Raw genomic sequence first — 25,045 nt, 5'->3', positions numbered from 1 at the left:
ACACCGAACTAGTTCATCATATTGATGACTACGAGGAATTTTTCCAAGATGAAGATACTGTCGTGATCCACTGCCTCCAAAAGATGGATCACTTGGACCTACAAGTCATTAGGTGCGCCTTCTCGCTGCCTAACCCTAGTGATGATTAGCGTAGAACTTCGATCTTCTACACTTTCACCAATATCGGAGATAAAAATTGCAAAGTCCTAATCGACAGTGGAAGTTGTATTAACGCAGTGTCATCTGCGATGATTTCTAAACTTCACTTGAAAACCACACCACACCCGAGCCCCTACAAAGTCGCCTGGATCAATTCGACCGCCTTAGAAGCGAAAGATAGGAGTCTCGTTCCTATTGAATTCGTGTGTTACAAGGAGAAAATCTGGTGTGATGTGTTAACTATGGATGTTGGCCAAATAATCCTCGGCCGCCCCTGGCTGTTTGATAATGATGTACACATTTATGACCAATCAAACACTTGTATGTTTGAGCACGAGGGCAAGAAAATTAAACTCCTACCAACCCAGCCCAAGTCCACCAAAGAGGATGTCAAACCCAATTCCCTTAAATCCAACGCAGGCCTGAATTTATTAACTGCTAAAGACTTGGATACTGAACTAGAATCAAGAGCCCCTCTCTACGAGTTAGTAGTTCGAGAAGTGAGTGTAACCCAAGAAGAGCCTGTCCCTGAGGAAGTAAGACCACTCCTGGAAACTTTTGTTGATGTCTTCCCAGAAGATCTATCCCACCAACTGCCACCTTTAAGGGACATTCAACATGCTATTGATCTAGTGCCGGGAGCTTCGTTACCAAACCTATCCCATTACCGAATGAGCCCTACTAAGCATGGAGAGCTCAAGAAACAAGTGGATGAGTTGTTACAACGTGGGTTCATCAAGGAGAGTCTCAACCCATGTGTTGTTCCCGCCCTTCTTATCCCTATGAACGATGGGTCGTGGAGAATGTGTGTTCATAGCCACGCTATCAACAAGATCACGGTCAATTACCGCTTCCCAATCCCTCGATTAGATGACATGCTAGATATGATGACTAGAGCCACACTTTTTTCTAAGATCAATCTCAAAAGTGGCTACCACCAAATTAGAATCCGCCCGAGGGATGAGTGGAAGACCGCTTTCAAAATCAAAGATGGGTTATACGAGTGGACCGTGATGCCTTTTGGTTTAAGCAATGCTCCAAGTACGTTTATGAGAGTAATGACCCAAGTCCTCAAACCTTTCCTAGGGAAATTTGTAGTGGTCTACTTTGATGACATTCTGATTTATAGTAGCTCGATGGATCAACACTTAGATCACTTAAAACAAGTCTGTGAGGTCCTGAGAAAAGATCAATTGTTTTCCAATCCCAAGAAATGCACGTTCCTAACTGATCACATAATTTTTCTGGGATTTATTATATCCTCCCAAGGCATATCTGCGAACCCTGAAAAAGTGCAAGCAATCAATGAGTGGCCTAAACCCAAGAACATTAGAGATGTTAGAAGTTTTCACTGGCTGACCAAATTTTATAGGAGATTTATCAGAAATTTTAGCACTATAATGGGTCCAATAACTGACTGTCTCAAGAAAGGTGATTTTCACTGGACGGTGTCTGCCTGTAAGGCTTTCGAGGAGATAAAGAAAAAAATGATTGAGGCACCAATCATGAGACTACCAGATTTTTCTAAGGTTTTTGAAGTGACATGTGATACATATGGCATAGGCATAGGAGTATCCCAAGAGGGACACCAGGTTGTCTACTTTAGTGAAAAGTTAAACGATATTAGGCAACGCTACTCCACCTACGATAAAGAATTTTACGCCATCATTCAGTCCCTCAGATACTAGAGACACTACCTGTTTCCCCAAGAATTTATTATTTTCTCTGACCATGAAGCCCTCCGATATATAAACTCCCAAAAGAAACTGAATGCACGTCATGGTCGGTGGGTTGAATTTTGCAAGAGTAAACTTACACGAGTAGGCACAAAGCGGGTTCTGAGAATAAGGCTGCCGATGCGCTTAGCCATCGGATGATCATTACTCATGAGATGAGGTCGGAAGTGATAGGTTTCGAGCGACTTAAGGAAGACTACTTAGACTGCCCCGATTTTAGAGAAACCTATTCTGCGTTAGCAACTGGAGGTGAACGGATTATAGATTATTTCATGTTGGAAGATGGGTATTTGTTTAAATCCCGACAACTCTGTATTCCCAAAACGTCTCTTCGCGAATTTTTTGTTTGGGAATTACATGCTGGTGGTTTAGCAGGACACTTCGGTGAAGCCAAGACAATAGCTGCTGTTGAAAATAGTTTTTATTGGCCGAGTCTTAAGAAGGACATTAGCATATTAGTGAAGCAGTGTCACACCTGTCAGTTAGCTAAATAAATGAAGCAAAACACCGGCCTTTACACACCCCTCCCCGTACCTAACCAACCTTGGCAAGATGTTAGCATGGATTTTGTTATAGGACTACCCAAAACCATTAGGAAACATGATTCGATATGTGTAGTGGTAGATCGGTTTTCTAAGATGGCCTATTTTCTCCCGTGCTCCAAAACTTTTGATGCCTCTAGAATCGCCAAGTTGTATTTTGATGAAATTGTGAGACTCCACGACTTGCCAAAGACCATTGTGTCTGACTGGGATGTGAAATTTACTAGCTACTTTTGGAAGACGTTATGGCATAAAATGGGGACCAAACTACAATTCTCTACCGCTTTTCACCCCCAAACTGATGGTCAAACCGAAGTAGTGAACAGGGGTCTAGGAAATCTTTTAAGAACCTTGGTAGGAGAAAATATCAGGGACTGGGACTCTAGGCTACCTATAGCTGAATTTGCTTACAACAATTATGTGAACTGAACTACGGGTCTAAGTCCTACTAAAGTCGTGTACGGATACCTACCCAAACAACCCATTGATTTGATTCCCATGAGTCCTAAGATTAGAACATCTGAGTCTGCATCTGCATCCGCATCTCATCTTCAAGAATTGCACAAAGAAATAAATAAAAGAATTCAACAAAGCAATGCTCACTATAAGATTGATGCTGATCGTAAGAAAAGATTTAAAGAATTTGAAGTTTGAGATTTTGTTATGGTAAGGATCCGTCCGAAGCGGCTCCCCCAAGGAGCCGTTAAAAAGTTACATGCTAGAAGTGCGGGCCCCTTTAAGATAATCTCGAAAATAAACAGTAATGTTTATGTGTTAGACCTTCCTGAAGGCTTTAATATTAATCCTACGTTTAATGTTGAAGATTTAGTAACATTTGAGGGACCTGAGTTTAACCCTGTCAATCCACTTCATAATCAGCCTTGTGAGAACCCACCTAATGAGATCCCCAACCTACCTCCACTACCCAATTTACCTTACTTACCCAGTGCGGAGAAGGTTAAAGCTATACTTGACGATGAAATCATTTCCACGAGAGACGGAGGACGCCAAAGGTACTTGATTCACTTGAAAGGGAAGCCGGTGACAGAGGACACATAGATTGATCGAGATGAGCTACAGAGACTAGATCCAAATTTGCTAGAGCTATATGAGAGCGCCCGCAGTACTCACTCGACGGGGTCGAGTTTTCTCCCACCCGGGGAGAATGATGGGGATATCGATAAGAGGTTTCGACGCGTCTATCAGAGACGACACAGGAGATCGATGGCCATGTGGAGAGTCTTTACTTTTGATGCATTTTTATGTATTAGTCATTATTATTTCTTCAGTTTTTCGTTTTTGCCCTTATGGGTAGTTGGTCACTATTGTAGCCCGAGGAGCATTATTGTTTTTTGATTATTTGTCATCGTGAGGCCTATATATATGATCATTCTCTTATGTATTAGAGGATGAATTATTGAATGAAAATTTTATCTTGTTTCTTCTTCTTGCATAAGAGCTAGAGAAGGGAGAGAGAGCTCAAAGGGAGCAAGTGTAAGGCCCATCAGTCGTTGGAAGAGTCCTCAACTCGTGGTTTTCTATTTTATCATCGTCTTCTCCACCTCCTCCCTCACTCCCACCCGCCGGCCTCTATAATCCCACCACCGTCCAAGCCCACCACCAAGCTCGCCACATAATTCCCCTTCCCCAAGCCCACCGTCCACTAGCTCCATCACTCAACTCCATTCTTCCAACCACACTCCAACCCGCCCCAACCCCTTGCCGCCAACCCCTCTTCTCTCATAATTCCCATTCATTATGATGATGTCAATCATCATAATGGCTTTCTAGTTTAAATCACATGAGAGGGAAATTTCAGTTTTATTTGAAATTTAAAAAATTTGAAATTCAAATTATCGACATATAGGGAGGTCCAAATTAGGAAAGTTTCAATCATGCAATCAATCTCAAAATAAATCAAAGCGGAATTATTAATTCCTTTTCCTAATCCTCCACCTCTACTTGGAAACTCCCAAATCTCTTCCCTAATTCCCTCCCCCCTTCACTATGCCGCCGGCCCCCCATGGGGATTTCCCCATTAAATGCTAAATCAATTCCCTTCCCCAATTATTCAAATTCTGGAATAAATTTCAGGATTAACACAAAACCCCTTCCCTTCTCTCTCCATGTCGTCGACCCCCATTAATAGGCTCTCCTAATGTTTTTCCTATTGGGGCCTCAATCATATTTGAAATTTGAAATCAATTTCAAATTGATTCCCTCCAAAACTACTCAAAATCTGAAATCAATTTCAGATTTGTAGTAATTCACTTTCTCCTACTTTTAACCTAAGCTTCTTCCCCAAACCACCAGCCACTCTCTCTTCTCCACTTTGGTCACCCCCTCCTTGCTCCCTCCCTTGGGAAGTTTAAAGCCAAAAGATGAAGACGACGTCCTCTCATCTCCTTTCAATGTCGAATGGCCGATCCCAAGGTTGATCACGGGTTCGCTTACAACGATCATGGGGAGATTGACATTCTTCTCTCTCCTTTGTACGAACCCGATTGGGAATACGACGAGACGACGGAAAGGTACATCAAGCGCATCCTCTTTTACTTGGCACATACGATCGATCTTCAAAAGCCTAAGACGCCTTGGCTTCTCGTTGGGAGATATACACCTGCCCCGTCCGCGGCTACCTCTCCACCACCTCCAACCTTTCTGTGGATTAAGACCATTGGCGTTGCAACCGTTCTCGTAGCATCGTTGGGTGTGCTGAAGACCTTTCTCCGCTAAGCCGAACTTTGAGCGTGAGTGAGCATGGTAACTCATAGTGAACTTTCTAAATATTAACCGTGGACTTGTATTACGACATATTTGTTTTTATGTGATAATTTCAGATCTATCTTAACTTGCCTTAAACTTTTGATTTGTAACTGCTTACTACAATACGATTGACGATTGAGAGTTCTCTAATCTAATCTTACAAAATCTTAATCTTAAGTAGCAAGCTTTGTAATTCTTTAAAATATTTCCGTGCAATTTTTGTTTGTATCACATCAAACCCCTTCCGAAATTGAAAGTTATGAAGGAAACATGGGGAACGGAAGAAATCTGAGGGTGAGAAAGCTGAAGATGATTGTTTTAAAGGTAGAGGATGCGTATGGGTGGATCTACAATGTGGAAAGGTACTTTGCCGTCAACGGGTTGACAGAGGAGGAGATATTGAGGCAGTTGGCCTGTGCTAGAGGAGAAAGCATTGGCATGGTACAAATGGAGGGATATAAGGCGGCTCATATAAAATTGTAGGGAGTTTAAGGACTGCCTATTGGAACGTTTCCAAACCAATAGAGGGAGTGGACTTCTATGAGCATTTCTTTGATCTAATGCAGGAGGGAACACTGGTGTGTACAATGAGAGTTTTGAGTACCTTACAAGCCGACTGGACCACTTTCAGAGACTGCACTAGAGGAGAACTTTATGAAATGGATCAAACTAGATATTCAGATGGCGGTTAGAGTGATGAGGCCTCGTGATTTAGGAGAGACTATGGAGCTAGCCCAATTAATAGAGGATCAGAAGCACTTGGAGGGGTTAAAAGCAACATTTTAGGGAGTTTGTACAGGACAACCACCACCTTTTTTGCACCCAAGGGTCCGAAACAAGGTATTCTTCGGTAGACCCCGAAAGAGAAGAATGTAGGAGGGAGAACTGGGGGAAACTTCAAGAAACTCACTGAGACGGAGTTATAGGAGAAGATGGAGAAGGGGCTATATTTTAGATGTGATGAGAGGTATACACCGAGACACGAGTGTAAGGATCGAACTCTTCAGGTTCTCATCATTTGTAATGACAAGGAAGCTGAGGAGGGAGATGGGGGTGGGGCAGTGTAGTGGAGGAGGAAGAGCTACATCTAGACTTGGCAGAGGTCTCCTTGAACTTAGTGGTAAGATTCACTCCAAATCACATTATGAAAATGAGAGGAGAGATAGTAGGCAGGGAGGTAGTGTGCTGATAGATAGTAGGGCTACCCACAGTTTCATCTCCAAACAGATCATGAACCAATTAGGGGTGAAACTGGTGAACACAGTGCAACAGGGTGATGTTGGGCACATAGAAAGTGGAGACAAGCTGAGGAGTGTGGTGGTTCTGACCATACAGGGGGTCCAAGTGAGGGAAGATTAATTTTCATTGGAGTTGTGGAGCATTGATGTCATCCTGAGGATGAGATGGTTGCTGACTTTGAGAGATACCAAGGTCAATTGAGGAGCCCCAGCGATGAAAATGATGATTGAGGGAAAGAAGGAGATGATTAGGGGAGATGAAGGATTATCCAAAGCCATGGTTTCTCTCAAAACTATGATGAGGACCATATAGGAGACAGGGGAATGATTTGTGGATTATGCTTATGTTTATTGAAATTAGTTTTGCTTAGGTTGAGAGGGCCCTAGCCAACGGTTAAGGATTTGTGGGAGCGGGGCTGAATTTTCCTCTCCAATTGAAGGTCCAATTATATATTGTGTTTTTCTTCATAGTTCTTTCAATAAAAATGTGTTCATATGTGATCTTCTTCATGAATTTCTTCGGTCGTTCTCTAGTTTTGCTAAAATTGCATCCACTTCTTATCAAATTCTCATCTCTTTTACATAATTTAAATCACCGCTTCCCTCAATACTAAAATAAATTTAGACTCTCCCAAACATTCCCCCAAATCCCTCATAACCTTTAAAATCTCAACTCCCTAATAATCCTAAGATATCCTAAGCAAAAGCCCAATACAATGAGGTAAATTCTTTTTGTGGGCAACCAAATTAAAAATATCATAACTCGTTAACAATTGATCAAAAAATCTATAAAAATATCAACATTAGTTTTCTAATATCCGAAACTTTAGATTTGAAATTCCTCATCCTTATCCTCCAAAAAAATTTGTCATTGAAAAACCTAGAAGTTTCAGCACGAAATATATCTCAATCCTGAATATCTATTTTACCACCACACACATAGCCCTTCTACCATCATCCTAAGGGGACATCAAGCAAGTTACAACCTTCACCATTGTTGCGTCCAGGAGTATTCGCGGCGGTAGAGAAATATAAAGTTTATCGTCTTAGCGTTGTACGAAAATCCGACACGCAATCAGATAAGAGAGAGGGTCTAGCATTTATGAGACACCAAGATTTTTACATGGAAAACTCCTGAAAAGGGGGGAAAATCACGGGGTCAAACCCAGTTTGAATGAATCCACTAGTATTGCAGTCGATTACAAATGAGGCCCTTCATTGGGAGAAGGCCTTAGCTTGATGTACATTTTATAGAGTACATTACATTATATGAATACAAAGAATCACTATTGACATGTTCGTTTGGTCGGGAGGACCGTAGTCGGCGGGCGACGGAGGTCGTAAGGCTTGTAGCCGGTGGGCGACGTAAGTCAGGAGGACCATAGTCGGCTGGCGACGGAGGTCGGAAGGACCGTAGTCGGCGGGCGACATAAGTCGGGAGGACCGTAGTCGACGGGCAACAGAGGTTGAAAAGACTGTAGTTGGCTGGCGACGTAAGTCAGGAGAACCGTAGTCGACGGGCGACAGAGGTTGGAAAGATTGTAGTCGGCGGGCAGCGGAGGTCGGAAAGACTGTAGTCGGTGGACAACGTAAGTCAGAAGGATCATAGAAGGCGGGCGACATAAGTCAAGACTGTAGTCGGCGGGCGACGGAGGTCGAAAGACTGTAGTCGGTGGGCGACGTAAGTCAGAAGGACCGTAGTCGGCAGGCGACATAAGTCAGGAGGACCGTAGTCGGCTGGCGACGGAGTTCAGAAGGACAGTTGCCTTGCGAGGGAGGCTTTTAGGACTGTGTCTGACGATGAAGGTCAGAAGGACGGCGTCAGGTAGAAGTCCAACAATGGAAAGAAATCCATATTCTGATATACGTCCAGCGAAAGTCCGATAACCGGTAGAAGTCCGGCATCGGGTAGAAACTTGGCGAAGAGTGAAGGTCAAATGTCGGGTAGAAGTCCAACGTCTGTTAGTGGACGAGGAGAACTCATGCATCACTTGGGAGGAGTTTCGGCGTCAAGAGGGAACTCTGTCGTTAATTGAGAAGAATTTTTGCATCCCATGGAAGTTGGGCAGAATTCTGGCGTTCTCCCGAATATCCGGCAGAGTTCCGGCGTATTCAGGCGGCGGGAAGAGCTCCGGTGGTGGTCGAGGAGGAGAGGATTCTCCTTTTCCCCTTTCTCTTCTTTTCCCTTCTTCTTCTCTCTCTTCACTTCCCCCCCCCTCTTGTGAAGAATGAAGGCTCTATTTATAATTTTTCTAGAGTGACATGGCTTGTAAATAGGTGTGAGATCAGGGGCGAATTGGGAGTGGTTTGAATGGACGGCCGATATTGAACCCTTCGATCGTGCACCGTTCGTTGGACATTTGGAGGCCTTAATGATGTCGGAATTCGGCGATCTTGGGCTTGTTGGATTCATCTCGTCGAGCCGTTCGATTCGAGTATCAGCTCGTTAAAATCGGAGACCGTTTGGTAACTCAAATTGTAGTTTGAACCTTCCAACAGCACTTCGGGCGCTTGATTTGGGCTCATTTGGACTCGGATTGAGTTGAATTTGGTGTCGTTGGGTTCGTATTTCCGAGACACTCAGTTTGACTGTAAGCTTGCTGAAATCGGAGCTCAGGTGCTCCCGGATTTAATTTTTAAGTTTCTGGGTTAATTTTTGCCTCGAGATTTGTGCCCGATCAAGATAATTTTGTGATGACGTATCAACCATAAAGATACTTTAGACCTACATCAAAAATCTCACTCATCTTTTGCATATGAAGAATTAGAGCTCACCTCTTGCCTACCACACAACTTGTCCCTTAAGGCAAAGTGCTCTCCTAGAAGCACCTTGGTGCGACACCTCCATAAGAGATGTGCTAAGAATTATAGAATCACCAAGCCTCAGCCAAGCACCTAAACATATTTCTGAATTACTTTTAAAAACTAGCTTATAGTTGAATTGAACTTTAATTAGATGGTTCAAACATTCAAATTTATTTTAAACAACCAAGTAACTACCTCCCTGTAACGTGTAACCCCACCCCAAACCCACCCTCTTGGTCTACACAAGGGCCAACAAAGAAAAGTATAATAAATTGCTAACCATTAGTGACTTAGGGTGCCATAGGAGTATTATTACGAATTAATGAATATCAATTGCAGACATTTTCTTGAAACATATGCCCAACTTTATGAGGAAATCAGTCAAAACAGAAGTTCATATTTCAATAAAAAAGGGTGTCTTCGTGCCTTCCTAGAAATAACAAAGCTACTAACAATGTACCCAGAAATGTTATAGATGCAAGACTTAGATGGCCCTATTTTTATAATGCAACTGAATTACATATAGTCTAAGAGGTCCACTAAAAGAAGGGACAAATTCTTTCTATTCATGGTTGGTAACGTGGCGAAAACTTCAACTATTTTTATCTTTAGTTACAGAGATTACTGCAGTTAAATACATATTGAACGAAGAATAGACTATAAAGTATAAGTCCATTTGTCACAAATTTATTGTTCCTAAGATATGCCGATTCCATTTTTGTGTAATAAATTAGCCAAAAAAGAATTTGGTCATTGAAAAGAGTGGGGCAACGAGATATCATCAGCTCATAGTCATCTTTAATTTGACTTTTTGCCTATGCTTTTAGGTATGACCGCTTTTATTTTTGATGCTCCAAGTCTAAAAATAATAATAAGACAGAAAAGTAAGTCTTTATATGAAAATGATTTAAAGGTTGCTAAAGTTACAAAGAATAAAGGAATCACTGATCTTTTTTTTCTTTTTTTTTAACTTTATAGAATCCTTTCTCATTATGAAAATTTGTAAAAAAACATCATACGGAAAAATAATACTTACAGCTGCGTGATGACAAGCCCTTCCTCAGTACGATGGCAAGTAACTCCCTCCCAAGCATCCCATGTAGTAGGAGCACAGGGGTCCCCGTTCCATCCCATTCTATCAGGTATCCTAAGCGACTCTTTCAACGCCCTCATCGCACTTGCTAAGGCCCCATATACACATAAATACATCAACACTCAACAAAATTACCACTCAAGATTTCTCCATTACAAAACTTACCTTGGCCAGGCAGACTCGCAAGATCCAGAGGCACCATGGCATAATTCTCAAGCCCGCAGATAACGGGCTGCCCCACAACCGGAACAAGCTTCAAGCTAAGCGGCGAGGTGGTTAGGTTCTTCGCAATATAATGCCAATCAAACGCTGCAAAACCGCCGACCGCCTTGAATATGTCTATGCTGGCAACATTTTTCCCGTTGATAAGGATATTGAAAACCCTTTGCCCGGCGGCATTGATGCTGGAATCGATTTCCGCAAAATGGAACCAAACCATGTAGTCGAGCCTAGTATCCACCTGGAGAAGGTACTCGAGCCCTACACCAGGCTGCTCGACGGTGACGGCCGTGAGATATAGCTGCGGTGGGAAATAATTTGGAGCGTGAGCACCGCCGAGCACCTTGCGCCCGCCGGATGAGAGGGCTTTCACTTTAACTTTCGGGTCGCGGAAATCGGCATCAGATTGCCACACGCGACCAAAGAGATCGGAGTGATTCGTAAAACCAGGACCGAATAGTGCAGAACCGCAGGAAAGCCGGCCGTAGTTAACGAGAACGAAGTCGGATCCAGCAGTGGCAGCGTCATAAGCAAGGGAGTCGATCTGGAATATCTCAATTGAGGCGACGACGGGAGGATCCGTGGCAATGGAGTAGAAGCAGAGGTCGGCGGATCCGTCTGCGGCCGGGAAAAATAGATCAGCGTAGGCGCCACTGCGCGCGACTGGTTCGGGCCAAGGAGAGCGCCATGAGAAGACGAGAGTGCCTTCGATTGAGACGTCGAAGGAGGGATTTCGCATCTTGGAGTCGTAGTTATCATAGACGGTGAAAGTACGAAGGTAGAAGCGGCCAGGGGGGACGGGGATGGAGTAGCAGCTCTTTTTTCCGAACGAGTTTGGGGGGAAGAAGCGGAGAGTGCGTTCCTGTGGTTGAGTGAAGTGTTGGGGTTCGGCTACAGTACCAATGGCGCCGCCAGTGAAGTAGCGATCGGAGAGCCATTGACGGTTGAGGTCAGAGGTGAAGTTGGAGATGCCGCCACAGTCAATTGAGTAGGAGAGGCCTGACAAATAGAGAGAATGTTAGAAGAGGTGGAGTTGGGAAGTGAGAAGGGAATTTCGATGAGAGGAGGAAACGAGCTTACCGTAACTAGACCGAGAGGGGGAGGCCGCAGATGCGATGAAGGGAAAGAGGAAGAGCTGGAGGAGAAGAGGAAACATTGGGGTGGTTGGTCGAGGAAAGCTGGGAGGAGGGAGCTCAGTGGTGATGGCCACAGCTCTGTAATCCGTATTAATTTCTCGTTCAATTAACTTTCAACGTTCGCGGGGCCTTAGGCCCCCGTAATGTCAATGTAAATTTGACTTTATATGCCAAATTTGCCAAATTTTGCGCGTACTTAGATAATCCGACGAAATATGTTTTACAGTATTTTTGATGAATTTATTTTTATATTATAAAAGGAGGAATGCTCAACGTGATTAGTTCACGTTTACGCCGTACTTAGCATTATTTTATTTTTTAAATCGCGAAATGATTTTAAAACTGACCTCGGCCTCTTACCAAAAAAATCTTATTTATTGAACAAATCCTTTTCCTCTACTCTCTCTCTCTCTCTCTCTTTAACTTCAATTTTTCTTTTCAAGCACACAAATATTTGTGTTGTTATTGATCTCTATATATGTGTCAAATCCATTACAAGTGACTAACACATCACACAAATCCCTCCCTAAACTTGTTATTATTATGCTCAAATCTAGATGTACTAGCCGCTCAAATCTCTTATTGTTATCATGCTCAAATCCTGTTGTATCAGCCCCAAAACCTATTGTTATCTTGTTTCAAATATTGTTGTATCAACCTCCCAAAACCTATTCTTATCCCACTCATGTTGTACCAGCCACCCAAATCCCTTGCTATAATCTTGCTCAAATCCTACTTTACTAGCCGCCAAAACATGCTATTATCTTACTCAAATTTTTTTGTACCAACCCTCAAATCTTGCCGCATGCTCATGCCTCTTGCTCCTAAAACACACTAAATCAAACTCTACTGCTCCTCTTCCTTCCAAGAGCTATACTCCCTCACCCAAGCAGCAACCTTCTCTTGCCACTTCAGGCACTTTTACAAGCACTACATGTTGACTGCTCAAACCACCACTTCTCCAAACACAAACAATAGCCCCCTCACATTTTTCAGCGCCTCGATAACAATATACCTTCTCCTCACCCAACCCAACAACAGCTTTCACTTCACAACAACCCACTACAGCTCCTTCAACCACAAAAACCCAGCAATTTTCTTCTTTTTCCTCACCCAACCTAGAACAGCCTATCACATCCAATCCACTAAAATCTCACATCCAAACTTCCCAAGCCAGCTGCCACTTTTATCACAGGCTTCTCCTGCCATTTCAACAACTTTTACAAGCACTTCAGGTCGACTGTTGTTGTTTGATTATCCTCCTCTTAGTTGATGTCCACAAATACAAACCAAACAAAAGTGGTCGACTTCCTTCATTCAACCTCAGCAGCATCTCCACCTTTACTCAGTTCATCCAACAGATGTTAAAGCCCACTCTATATAGTACACATTATACCTACACAACTAAAAACTAGTCCATCCACTTCATCCTTCATCCAAACATCAACTAGTATTCTTCTTTGCTATCGTGGCTACTTAACAATCCTCTCACATCTATAGCAAAACTAAGCTTACTCCATCTCCTTTTTTGCTCTATTCGATCCAAAATCTGCACCCAACAACATTTTGTCCTCTCATCCGACTCCAGCTTCTGTAGAGGCCTCCAACCAAGCCCACTACAACAGCTCTGATCCTTCCTCTTTTACTCGATCAACATAACTACATCTCTCTAACAACCCAACCATCAGTCTACTACAAACCCAAATAGCATCACCCCTCTCCAACTGTGAAACCTCGTTCCCTTACTGTTCCTCTCTAGTTTGGATTTTCCTCCCAGAATCGTCCAGGACGATAGTGAGATCGGCCAGGCCGATCTGCACTGTAGAAAATATCGTCCTGAGAAAAGTCCTGGGAACCGTCCAGGACGATCGATTTTGGTCTGATCGTCCCGGGACAATTTGGCGATCGGCCGGGCCGATCAGCTTAAGGATATAAGAAAATCAGCTCGTTTTGATGAGAGAGAAAATCATTTAATATCAAAATATCTTATTTTAGAGAGAGAAAGATAAAGGGAAAAAGAGGAAAGCTAGATTTTGGAGGCCGCGGAGCGCTTTTCGTCCGACGCCGCTGTTGGAAAAAGTGAAGATCTCGTGGTAAGGACTCCGAATCCTATCTCTGTTTTCAAAGATATTGAGTTTTGACCGAGTTGTGATCTGTTTTGTGTTTTCGTAGTCGAACTTTTGACATGATTTTGATTTGACACAACTTCCACCGCACTGTATCAACCCCCAAATCTTGCCACATGCTCATGCCTCCTGCTCCTAAAACACACTAAATCAAACTCTACTGCTCCTCTTCCCTCCAAGAGCTATACTCCCTCACCTAACAAGCAACCTTCTTTTTCCATTTCAACCACTTTTACAAGCACTCCATGTTGACCACTCAAACCACCACTTCTCCAAACACAAAACAACAACTCCGTCACATTTCTTAGCACCTCACTAACATTATACCTTCTCCTCACCCAACCCAGCAGCAGCTTTCACTTCACAGCAGCCCACTACACCTCCTTCAACCACAAAAACCCAACAATTTTCTTCTTTTTTCCTCACCCAACCTAGAACAGCCTACCACTTCCAATCCACTAAAATCTCACATCCAAACTTCCCAAGCCAGCTGCCACTTTTATCATAGCCTTCTCCTGCCATTTCAACAATTTTTACAAGCACTTCAGGCCGACTGTTGTTGTTTGATTATCCTCCTCTTAGTTGATGTCCACAAATACAAACCAAATAAAAGCAGTCTACCTCCTTCATTCAACCTCAGCAGCATCTCCACCTTTACTCAATTCATCCAACAGCTGTTAAAGCCCACTCTACATAGAAGACATTATACCTACACAACTAAAATCTAGTACATCCACTTCATCCTTCATCCAAACATCAACTAGTATTCTTCCTCACTATAGTGGCTACTTAACAAGCCTCTCACATCTATAGCAAAACCAAGCTTACTCCATCTCCTTTTTGCTCTATTCGAACCAAAATCTGCACCCAACAACATTTTATCCTCTCATCCAACTCCAGCTTATGTAGAGGCCTCCAACCAAGCCCACTACAATAGCTCTGATCCTTCTTCTTTTACTCGATCAACACAACTACATCTCTCTAACAACCCAACCATCAGTCTACTACAAACCCAAATAGCATCACCCCTCTCCAACTCCTTCTAATTTATAGTAGCTATTCAATTATTCCAGTAGCAGCTATCCTTCTCACAGCCTCCAAGTTGAACACCCTCTTCCCCGCCATCTCTTAACCACAAACACCACTAACTCAGCCTAAACAGCCAACACAAAGCCCCACTTCAATAACCATCCCACTTTATATATATATAAAAGAAAGAGAAGGAAAGAGCAAAATTTTTGTGACTCAATCCTCGTGCATTTTTGCCGTCATCATTGCCCCGACATCGTCGTTGTCTCTCTTTCTCACTAAGATATAAATGCTCATAAACTTAAAAATCCTAAAAAAAAAAATTTCGGTGCTTACGGCACTACGAGCGAACCACATACACACGCTTTTCTTAGCGTGGTGGGATGGAACTCGGTGTGATGCTTGTCGTGAGACATATAAGCCCAGTACATACTTTTTATAAAATGGTGGGGACACTCCTAAGTACCTGTGGGAAAGCTTCTATACCTACAAGAAAATTTGCAAGCTTCAAAGCAGGCACCACGAAAGACCCATACATGTTTTTTGTAGCATGGTGGGGTTGAAAACCACAATCACGATGTCACCTGACACATATCATACACGCTTTTTTGCAGAGTGGTAGGAAGGCCTAGCTCCCCGAATTCCCCTAAATAGGGGAGATATTGGGAGGCTGCCAAATTTTGAACTAACAATGAACATGAATTGAACAAATGATAGGGGAACGTAACTTGTAAACTAATAAATAGGGAACCATACATTAAATCGATAATTACATTATCAAGGTGAAAATTCAAATGATGAGCAATAATCATGGTCATTTAATTGAATATCAATGAATAAACAAAAGGTAAATGAAGAGCAAACTCTCAATGCATATGATAACTTGCCCATAAATGATGAAATTAAAGTAAAATGTCATATTCAATTAGCCAGTCTACAAGCGAGGACCAAGAACTTACCTTGAGTACGAGCTATAATGAGCATATGTAGAAGACTTATAATGAATATAATAATATGCTTACTGACATGAGAATGAACTTATGACACACACAATAGTTTGTTTACAATAAGCTATAAGAATCATGTGATTATTTATAGGTGACAGCATAACACATGCAATCGAATGCAACAACCTGACAATCAATGCACATATATAGGAAAATCAACAAGAATTATGGCACATCCGGTTACCCATACTAACATATGAATGAACACATCAATATGCATGCAAGCAACGATGGTAGATATGCTGCAAGTGTGACAGGTCCTTCGTGAACATAGATACATACACAAACATACTATCTACAATAAGGTACAACGAACCCATAATAAATACAAGCACCCATGAGCCATTGTAAATGTCCCATCACGTACACAACATGCTATTTTTGAGAAACTATAAAATAATTTGTAGTAAATGCAAACCCCTACGAGCAGCACTAGAAGATCTACATTCAATGCAACTTGCTCGCAGGAGATGGCAAAAGGCCTATAATGTACACAAATGTCCCGCTTACAAATAATTATAGTGGATGTATTACAAGTATGATGGATCCCCTACAGGCACAAGTAAGGAGAATGTAGCGAGTGCAACACACTGCTTACAAGCAAAAGTAATGAGCCAGTGATAAATGTAATCATCTATGATTACTGATACATGAATTATTACTTATTCTAATTATTGATTTTCAATAACTATTACTTATTATTATACATTGATAATGTACATATGCTGATACTAATACACAGATTTTTATTACTGCTTACTGTTATTGAATATGAATACTAATACTACAGTATGACTATACAATTGATAGACTGACAAAAATAACTGAATTATATGACTGAGTGAAATTGATTGAATGATAAAAATAGGTTGATTGATTGATATATGTGATCGGCACAAATAACACACACACACACACACACACACACATATATATATGTGTATATATATATATATATATATATATATATATATATATATCCTAAAACTTTTTAATGTAATTAATTAGCTCTGAATGTTACCTTGATTTGGTTGTAAATTACTATTGACTGTTATTGAAAATTGTATGAAAAATATATGAAATAAATAAATAAATGAAAAGAGAAAATAAATTATTTCATATTAGATCCCGAGGGGTGACAATTATAGACAGAGTTTGGAATGGTCGTAGTTTTGAACCCCTAACGTGTCAACATCCTGCAACTAGATCAAAGGATGTCAAGGGCGGTCTGATGGTCTGGATGACAGTGATTGATATCGAGAGACTAATTTTGTCGAGACGAGTGTCTACCTTGTGTTTGGATGAACCTATATGAGTTCCACGACGTGTGTGCATGGGATGACTCTTCAATTTGGTCTACTGGGATGAGCCATGTTCTCTATTGATGAGCGCTTTTGATGGACATTATAACCGCTTTGGCCGAGTTATTTAGCTAGAAAATGATAGGTACTTGTGAAATATCTACATGGACAAGCACGAGCAATCAATTATAATGATTTTTTAATGGATGGAGGCAATGATGATTATTTATGAATAATTATTGTTAGAAGGTAGTTGGTATGAATCATGACTTCTCTTTAGTTGAGATGGTATAATGTTGCGCAATCGGCAATCCTATAAAGTTTTGATCCATCTGTTAATGATGATGCTTCGCTGAATACTTAATACTACTTCATGGTTTCACTTATAGTTTTTCTTGATAACAATATTGCTGGATCCAACTTATAGATATAAGTGTTCATATTTTATATTTAAATTAGTTTGTGATATCTATTATTTTAAAGTAATTATAATAATGTTTTTTTTAGTTTTAAATTTTATTCTTTAAACTAGCCATTATAATTATAACTTTTGAGTAATAAAAAATTGTGATATTTTTATAATTTTTATCAAATTGAGCCGAATAATTTCAAGCAAGAGCCTATTTCTAACGAGCTAAACACAAACAAGCGTCTGACTTGTCCCAATTTGACATATTTACATCTATAATAGTTCCCTCCAATATTGAACACAAACGAGCGCATGGCTCGCCCCAATTCGACTTATTTATACCTATAATGATTCCCTCCAATATTGAACACAATGAAACCAATAGCCTCAAATTGCCTAATAATTTTCTCCATTACAAACCCAATTCTATATATGCCTTGAGGAGTATAAAGTTTATCTACTTGTCTTGATTAAATTAAGACTTCGTTTGAGATAACTTTTTTATTGGTTTTTAAAGTAATTTTTTAGTTTAAAAATATTAATTTTTATCAACGAATCTTATTGGAATTATCATCTAACTTTATTTAAATCATAATTAAACTTTCATAAAAAATAAGAATATGATATGAACTTTGTTCAATTAAAATTTTAATAAAATTCAATAAAAAATTCAGTAAAATTCAATTAAGCTCACTGGCGGCAAACTCGGAAGCCAGCCATTCTATAAAGAAGTCGTCTCTTGATTCTTTCTGGCGTGAGTGCCGAGTTACACTGAGCAGTGCAATGGGACAGGGACCACCCAGTAGAATGAAGGATAGGAAGTTCAAGCCGGCGGCTCCGCCGTCGCACGTCGGACGTAAAAAGCGGAAGCAGAAGGGCCTTGAGGCCGCTGCGCGACTTCCGACGGTGATGCCGCTGACCAGGTGCAGGCTCCGCCTCCTCAAACTGGAGCGAATCAAGGACCATCTCTTGATGGAGGAGGAGTTCATTATCAACCTAGAGCGCCTCAAGCCTGATCACGTGGAAAAGAACAAGAAGAACCGATCTAGGGTCAGCGAACTTCGCGGATCTCCCATGAGCGTTGGCACCCTTGAGGAGCTTATTGATGAGAACCATGCCATAGTCTCCTCCTCGCTTGGACCTGAGTACTACGTGATCATTCTGTCTTTCGTGGACAAGGACCAGCTAGAGCCTGGGTGCTCGGTTCTCATGCACAACAAGGTAAATACCGTATATATCCTGCTGGTTTATGCCTTTGATTGAGAAATACCTGAAATCTTTATAGATATTGGGATTCCGGATAATGAGTTGATGGCGGTGTTTGATGATTAAGGGAATTAAGGTTTATGCTGGACCATTATGCAAATCATTTGAATTGTCTGATCATTTATGCAGGAACATTGATGCATGCAAGTAATTGGTTTAGGGTTAGTGAATAAAAAGGAGAAATGCATGCAAAAAGGAATAAAATACTAGAATAATAATAACAATAACAACAATCAATTGTACTATCTATGCTACAAATGGTTCGGAAAGAGAAAAGAAAAATGATAACACACATGACAATAATGCTTACATGGTTTGCCTTCAACCAATCATATATTCATAGGTGAGGGGAGAAAATCTGATCCACCAGAAAACATAAGCTATAATTGTGTTGCACTACGATGATGAAACATTTATAATCCTTGCTAAATCCCAATTTCATCTGTATGTGAACACAAGAAGAAGAAAACACCAAATCTTAGACAAAGAGCTTACCTCATATAAAAACCCTCTTCTTCTCATATGTATCGTTAAAGCACCAATCTCTTACAAACTCTAGAATTGACAGGATATATGAGGAGCACAAGAGAATTGACACGAACATGAGTTGTACATGATATTATAATTTTTATATTGTAAAAATAGTATATAAAAATTGAATAAGTATACGATTAAAAATAATTTAGAAATAATAAGTCATTTAATTAATTTGTGCTTAAAATTATTACTATCATGATGACGAGAGAAGGGCGTCGATGCCTTGTATCAAGCATCGAGAAGAGACAATATTGCTGTCGAGAGTTGGACATCGATGTTATGCAGTAAGTATCAGACATCTATTGTCAATGTTGAGAAGGCGTTGGTGGTTGATATTAAGATGTCGAACAAAGATGAGCTGTCAAGTTGTGGGTTAGAACATGCTAGCGTTGAACATCAATGTCAAGACTGTGTCAGGCTTTGATGTTGAGATGATTTTGAAATGTCGATATTGTAACGATGTCAGACGTCAATGTTGAGATGACATCAGACATTCTTGTAAAACCAAAGTCACCAGTCACCACCTGCCAAATGAAATTAATATGATAATATTTGATGAATGGGGTATTGAGTGGGGCAATTGATATGGCTTTGTTGATAGAAAATAATTTTTTTTTATATATTTTAAATAAATAAAAATTTTAAATACAAGAAATTATATTTAGAAAAATTTCATAAAATATTTAAGACACACATGTCCAATTTGTGTTTAATATTTTTGTAATCGGACATGTTTTAAGTATGTCCAACACGTGTCAGAGGCGTATCGGACGTGTGTAATGTCGGATTCGTGTCAAACACTGCACGTCTCTTTGAGTAGAAGTGTTGGTGCATCAGTAGCCCAAAAAATTAATCTTGAGTGGCCAAATTTGACTGCAATCAATTCCCCAATGACTATAATAAATTAGCCATTTTAACGCGTGAAATATGATTCAGCTAAAATTTTGAAAAATTGTAATAAAAATATTTTTTAATCAAAAGTATGCCATATAACATATAAAATCAAATATATAAAACTCAATCAATATATAGGCCTTTGTCACTTTCTATTTCCAAGGCGTAAGTTCCTTTCCCATTTGGTTGTTATTCAGCCTTGCCTATTAAACCACTATGCCGCCTTATGTATTGAAACCTATTTTGAGTGAATTTTTATAGATTTTGGGTAGTTTCCTGTTTTGGGATATTTAAAGGATATAAATAGTACCCTGAGGCATGTAGAAAAAACATTAAATATTAGAATAGAATTTTAATTTCCTCCATTGTTGGATGTCTTTGTTGGATGTCTTTTGAGTTCTATAAATATTTTGTAGTGCTTTTTGGGGGATGCTTCTTGCACCAACTAGAGACTAAGTTCTTCCATTTGGGTCATTTTTATCCTTATTCTTGTTTCTTAAATTATTTAGTTGCGAATTTTGCATGGTGATTAAGATTTTGTTAAGATATTTGCTTTGTTTTCTTTTGAGGGGTGAACATGACTAGCTACTGAATTTTCATTTTGCCGTTATTTTCTTGTGAAATTTTAGATTTGGTTGACTTTTAAATTATCTCATGGAATGAACAAATCATATTTTTTTCCTGCAGATTATGATTTGTTTGTATTTTGATCTTATATCTCATTCTAGGGTTCATTAGGAACCCATCAAACATCACTTCCCCCTTTTTTTTCCCACATGCAGCTCCTTTTTTGTGATGTGTTCTGGGTGCTATTAGTCTTCTATCACTTAATATGAAATATTGATATGTTTTTCTTACTAAACAGCTTATTGGTTGGTATTATTTTCTTTGAAATTTTGCAGCACTGTTCTATTGTTGGGATCATCCAGGATGATGTTGATCCTTTACTTACTATGATGAAAGTAGAAAAAGCTCCATTGGTGTCTTATGCTGATATTGGTGGTCTGGATGATCAAATTCAAGAAATTAAAGAATCAGTTGAACTTCCTTTAACCCACCCTGAGCTTTATGAAGACATTGGCGTCAGGCCACCCAAGGGAGTCGTACTCTATGGAGAACCCGGAACTGGGAAAACTTTGCTTGCCAAAGTAAGTTCTTTGCTATTCTCTGAATTCTTGAAGCTAATTCTATGTACATATTTTTCCATAAAACTGAAATAAGTGCATTATTCTATTTTTTTGCATTCATTCATCAACAACTCTGCATGTTCAGGTAAATCCAGAATCTTTGAAGGATGGTCAGGTTGGATCCTGCTGATAGGATTCTAATGTGTTGCTTTTTGAAATAGTAGAGCATGCGTTTGACAATTCATAGTTAAAGGTGAAATTGATATTTTATATAGTAGCAAGTGAAAATCATTGCTAGTTGTGTTATGGTATTATGCTAAAATGTAGAATGTATGGTTTTATATTTGATGAGTTCATTAAAATGGTTTTATATTTGCAAGTGAAAATCATTACATAAGAAATTATAAATCCCAGTTTTATGTATTCTAAGGGTGAGTCGTGTACTTCACATGGCACAGATTCATTATTTATATCGGTGTGCAGTTACTAAAAAAATCATATCTTCATCTTTAGACTTATTCCAACTCCCTTAATAGCTATGATAATGATTGTAATGATTATGCATTAACTGTATTGTGAAAGATGACGTTTTCCATGTGATAATTCGCAATTTCATGCTCAATTTCTGGTTGGGAGGCAACTTTTGCTACTACCTCGAAAGGTTGTTCACGTTAATGTCCTGAGCACGGTTGGAGCAAGATAGTCTCTTTACCCTAATTTATTATTAGGGTCAAAAAAGTCCTTTAGTATTAAGGGCAACCTCAAATGAAAGGAAACATGCATAATCTCTCGTCAACTACCAACCATCTATATATCAAATTTGTGGGAAGAAAACATGCAAGTCGTGCGTCCCACTCACTGGCGTTAGAGATTGGAGAGAGCTTTTAGACTTCGAGGATCTTAGAGCTCTACCCTGACACTATTGCAAGGGAGCTTCAGTCGACCACCGCCGGACCATCTCTCGGCCGCCGCTGGACCACAACACTACCTCCAACCTCCTGGCCGCCAGCTATCGCGAACTCCGCCCTTTTGCCGATTTTTGCCGAACTTCCGCCCGACCAACGTCCAACCACCATTCGGCCACCAACCGTTGTCTGACCACCGCCCGAAGGCCAACCTCCACCGGACCACCGCATGTCTACGATCTCCTTCAGACTTCTGTCTAACCATCGCCGGATCATCGATCGCCGCCGGACCATCGCTCATCCACCGATCTCCGTCTGATTTTCGTCCGACCATCGTCAGACCACCGCCCAGCCACCGATCGCAATCGGACCTCCGCCCGACCGCTAACAACTGTTGGACCTCCACTCGGCTGCCAACCTCTGCTAGACCTTCTCCTAGTCGCTTCACCAAACTTCCAAACTCTATCATCCGACCAAGGTTGTTACAAACTCCTAAGATCCATAATTGTAATTTAACCGCCTCCAAGTCAATGGACGGGTCAACCTCTGTAACTCACTCAAATATTGTGGAATCTTTTCACCTAGGCAAAGCCAGTGGTTTTTCCCTTATTGGGTTTTCCAAAAAAAAATTATCGTTTTTTTTTTCCTATCTCTCTAACTATCTGTTTGTGTGTTATATCTGTGTATCGCTAGGACATAAAATTCACTTACTCTACTGCCGCGAATATACTAACCCGCAACAAGTATACATTGTAGATTTTTTTTTTTTTAAATTAATTGGTATCTTTCTTTGTTTTAAACATGTTGATATCTGGGTTCTTTTTTATCCTCCAACTCCTATTTTTATTCCGCATTGAGTTCTACCTGGATATTCCTTCATGCCTATTCATTATATATGTATGTTACAGTTTGATCCACATAATCTATATTTGGTAGTTTTTAATGAAACCTTAAACTTCACGTTTGCTGAATCCTTGAAGAATTTATTTTTACAGCACCTAAACATTAGTCTATTGTTTTAATGATCTAATATAACAAGCCCTAATCATTTCAAAACATCTATCATGGTATTTTTTCCAGGCCGTGGCCAAAACAACTTCTGCCACATTCTTGCGTGTCGTCGGAAGTGAATTGATCCAGAGGTACTTGGGTGATGGTCCAAAATTAGTAAGGGAACTCTTTAGATTTGCTGATGATCTTTCTCCATCAATAGTGTTTATTGATGAGATCGATGCAATTGGAACTAAAAGGTACTCATATGACAGTATCTAGAATGCGTAAACCTTGTTAGTCTTTTATTGTATTTGTCCCTAATGTGCTTAACTTGCCTGGATTTTGTTTAGATATGATGCTTATTCAGAAGGAGAACTTGAGATACAACGCACTATGTTGGAATTGTTGAATCAATTAGATGGTTTTGACCCAAGGGGTGATGTTAAAGTAATTCTTGCCACAAACAGAATTGAAAGCCTGGATCCAGGCTTGCTTCGGCCAGGACGCATTGATAGAAAAATTGAGTTTACTCTTCCTAATGTCAAAAGTCGGCGAAATATTTTTGAGGTACAAGTGACTAGTTTTGTTATTTTACTTTAGGCCTGTTCGTGCATTAATTGGAAGATTGAATTTCTTTTATAGAAAACAGGTGATGCTATTTTCCAGGTAAAAGTGGTACTTCCTGGAATGCGAAATACTCTTTTTTTTTTGGCTTTTACATGGATACCAAGTCTCGCACCTCCTATACCTGCACATTTTTGTATGCTCTTGTGTGTAGATTGTGACATGCATCCACGCCAGTTCACGGACAAGCAAATTTATTCAAAAACATTTCCTTGCACATCCGTTTGTTTATCTGTCTATTGATCTCTTTGTGCAGATACACACTTCCAGGATGACACTAGCTGATGATGTCAATCTTGAAGAATTCGTGATCACAAAGGATGAATTTTCTGGAGCTGATATAAAGGCCATATGCACTGAAGCTGGTTTGTTTGCTTTGCGTGAACGCAGAATGAAGGCATGGTCATACTTTTGACTCTTAATAGCATAATATTGTTAGATTCTTTTCTTTTCCTCACTAAAGTTACTGGAACTTTATTCCTGCACATTTCCTAAGGAATTATATATATATATATATATATATATATTGCAAAACGAGTATATCCATGCAATGGTGGGAGTAGCTCTAGTGGCAGATAAGATTAGATAGAGTCCTCTTAGATGGTTCGGTCACATACAATGTCGCCCTTCTGATGACCCTTTTGATGGCTCTATTAGTAGAGTAGATGTTTTAGATCTGACCTATGTTAAGAAAGGTAGAGGTAGACCTAAAAAGACTTAGTTATGAAGCATTAAAAATGACATTTGTTTATTTGATTTTGTCACGACCCGGCCCGGCTAGCCCGATAATATCGGGGCGGGAACAGACGATCGTACGGAAGAGCATTAGAAACATAAATCAAATTCATTAGATAAATAACATCAGTACATAAATATCATCCATAAATAAGAAAGAGCCACTAAAACAACATCAAATACAGATAATCCCAAACAGTTCAGATCATCTCAACACCAATAAAAACTTTTGAGTCAACATTACATAAACTTTACATACTGTTCATACTCAAATACTAATTCAAACCTTAGACTTAAAACATAAAATAAATGGAACCTTTCATCCTGAGGTCCCCTACGACGATACATGTAAGGTCGTCGTGCAGCCATTACTTTTCTCCTGAAAAAGATTTCCAAAA

At 40.1% G+C, this 25,045-nt stretch overlaps 2 protein-coding genes across 4 annotated transcripts in view; one reads left to right on the top strand and one right to left on the bottom strand.

Annotated features, from left to right (window-relative positions):
• The window catches only part of LOC110109990 (receptor-like protein 4), a 59,886-nt gene extending 48,058 nt beyond the window's left edge, over positions 1 to 11,828 (bottom strand). For all 3 annotated transcript variants that reach the window (XM_020841255.2, XM_020841256.2, XM_020841257.2), the window contains exons 1-3: positions 11,639 to 11,828; positions 10,505 to 11,557; positions 10,283 to 10,427 (exon numbers count right to left, since the gene is read on the bottom strand). In XM_020841255.2, the coding sequence (XP_020696914.1) occupies positions 10,283 to 10,427; positions 10,505 to 11,557; positions 11,639 to 11,714 (1,274 nt within the window). In that variant the 5' untranslated portion in view covers positions 11,715 to 11,828. The remainder of the gene's footprint in view (positions 1 to 10,282; positions 10,428 to 10,504; positions 11,558 to 11,638) is intronic.
• Positions 11,829 to 18,337: 6,509 nt separating this feature from the next.
• On the top strand, positions 18,338 to 24,330 carry LOC110110000 (26S proteasome regulatory subunit 4 homolog A). Its single transcript, XM_020841267.2, has 5 exons — positions 18,338 to 18,787; positions 21,166 to 21,411; positions 23,376 to 23,545; positions 23,639 to 23,855; positions 24,169 to 24,330. Exons 1-5 carry the CDS (start codon positions 18,350 to 18,352, stop codon positions 24,325 to 24,327), a joined length of 1,230 nt encoding a protein of 409 aa, XP_020696926.1. The 5' UTR covers positions 18,338 to 18,349; the 3' UTR covers positions 24,328 to 24,330.
• Positions 24,331 to 25,045: the final 715 nt, after the last annotated feature.

The sequence above is a fragment of the Dendrobium catenatum genome, unplaced genomic scaffold (assembly GCF_001605985.2).
Source record: "Dendrobium catenatum unplaced genomic scaffold, ASM160598v2 fragScaff_scaffold_1676, whole genome shotgun sequence".
NCBI classification, from domain to species: Eukaryota; Viridiplantae; Streptophyta; class Magnoliopsida; order Asparagales; family Orchidaceae; genus Dendrobium; species Dendrobium catenatum.
Note: the sequence above shows the minus strand (reverse complement) of the source record. Positions and strands in the feature narration are given on the sequence as shown.

Bases quoted from the DNA above. Each gene is read 5' to 3' on its own strand.
- LOC110110000 (XM_020841267.2), top strand. From the start codon at position 18,350: ATGGGACAGGGACCACCCAGTAGAATGAAGGATAGGAAGTTCAAGCCG. The intron at 18,788-21,165 runs GTAAATACCGTA...GAAATTTTGCAG, and splicing joins CGGTTCTCATGCACAACAAG to CACTGTTCTATTGTTGGGAT. The intron at 23,856-24,168 runs GTACAAGTGACT...CTCTTTGTGCAG, and splicing joins GTCGGCGAAATATTTTTGAG to ATACACACTTCCAGGATGAC.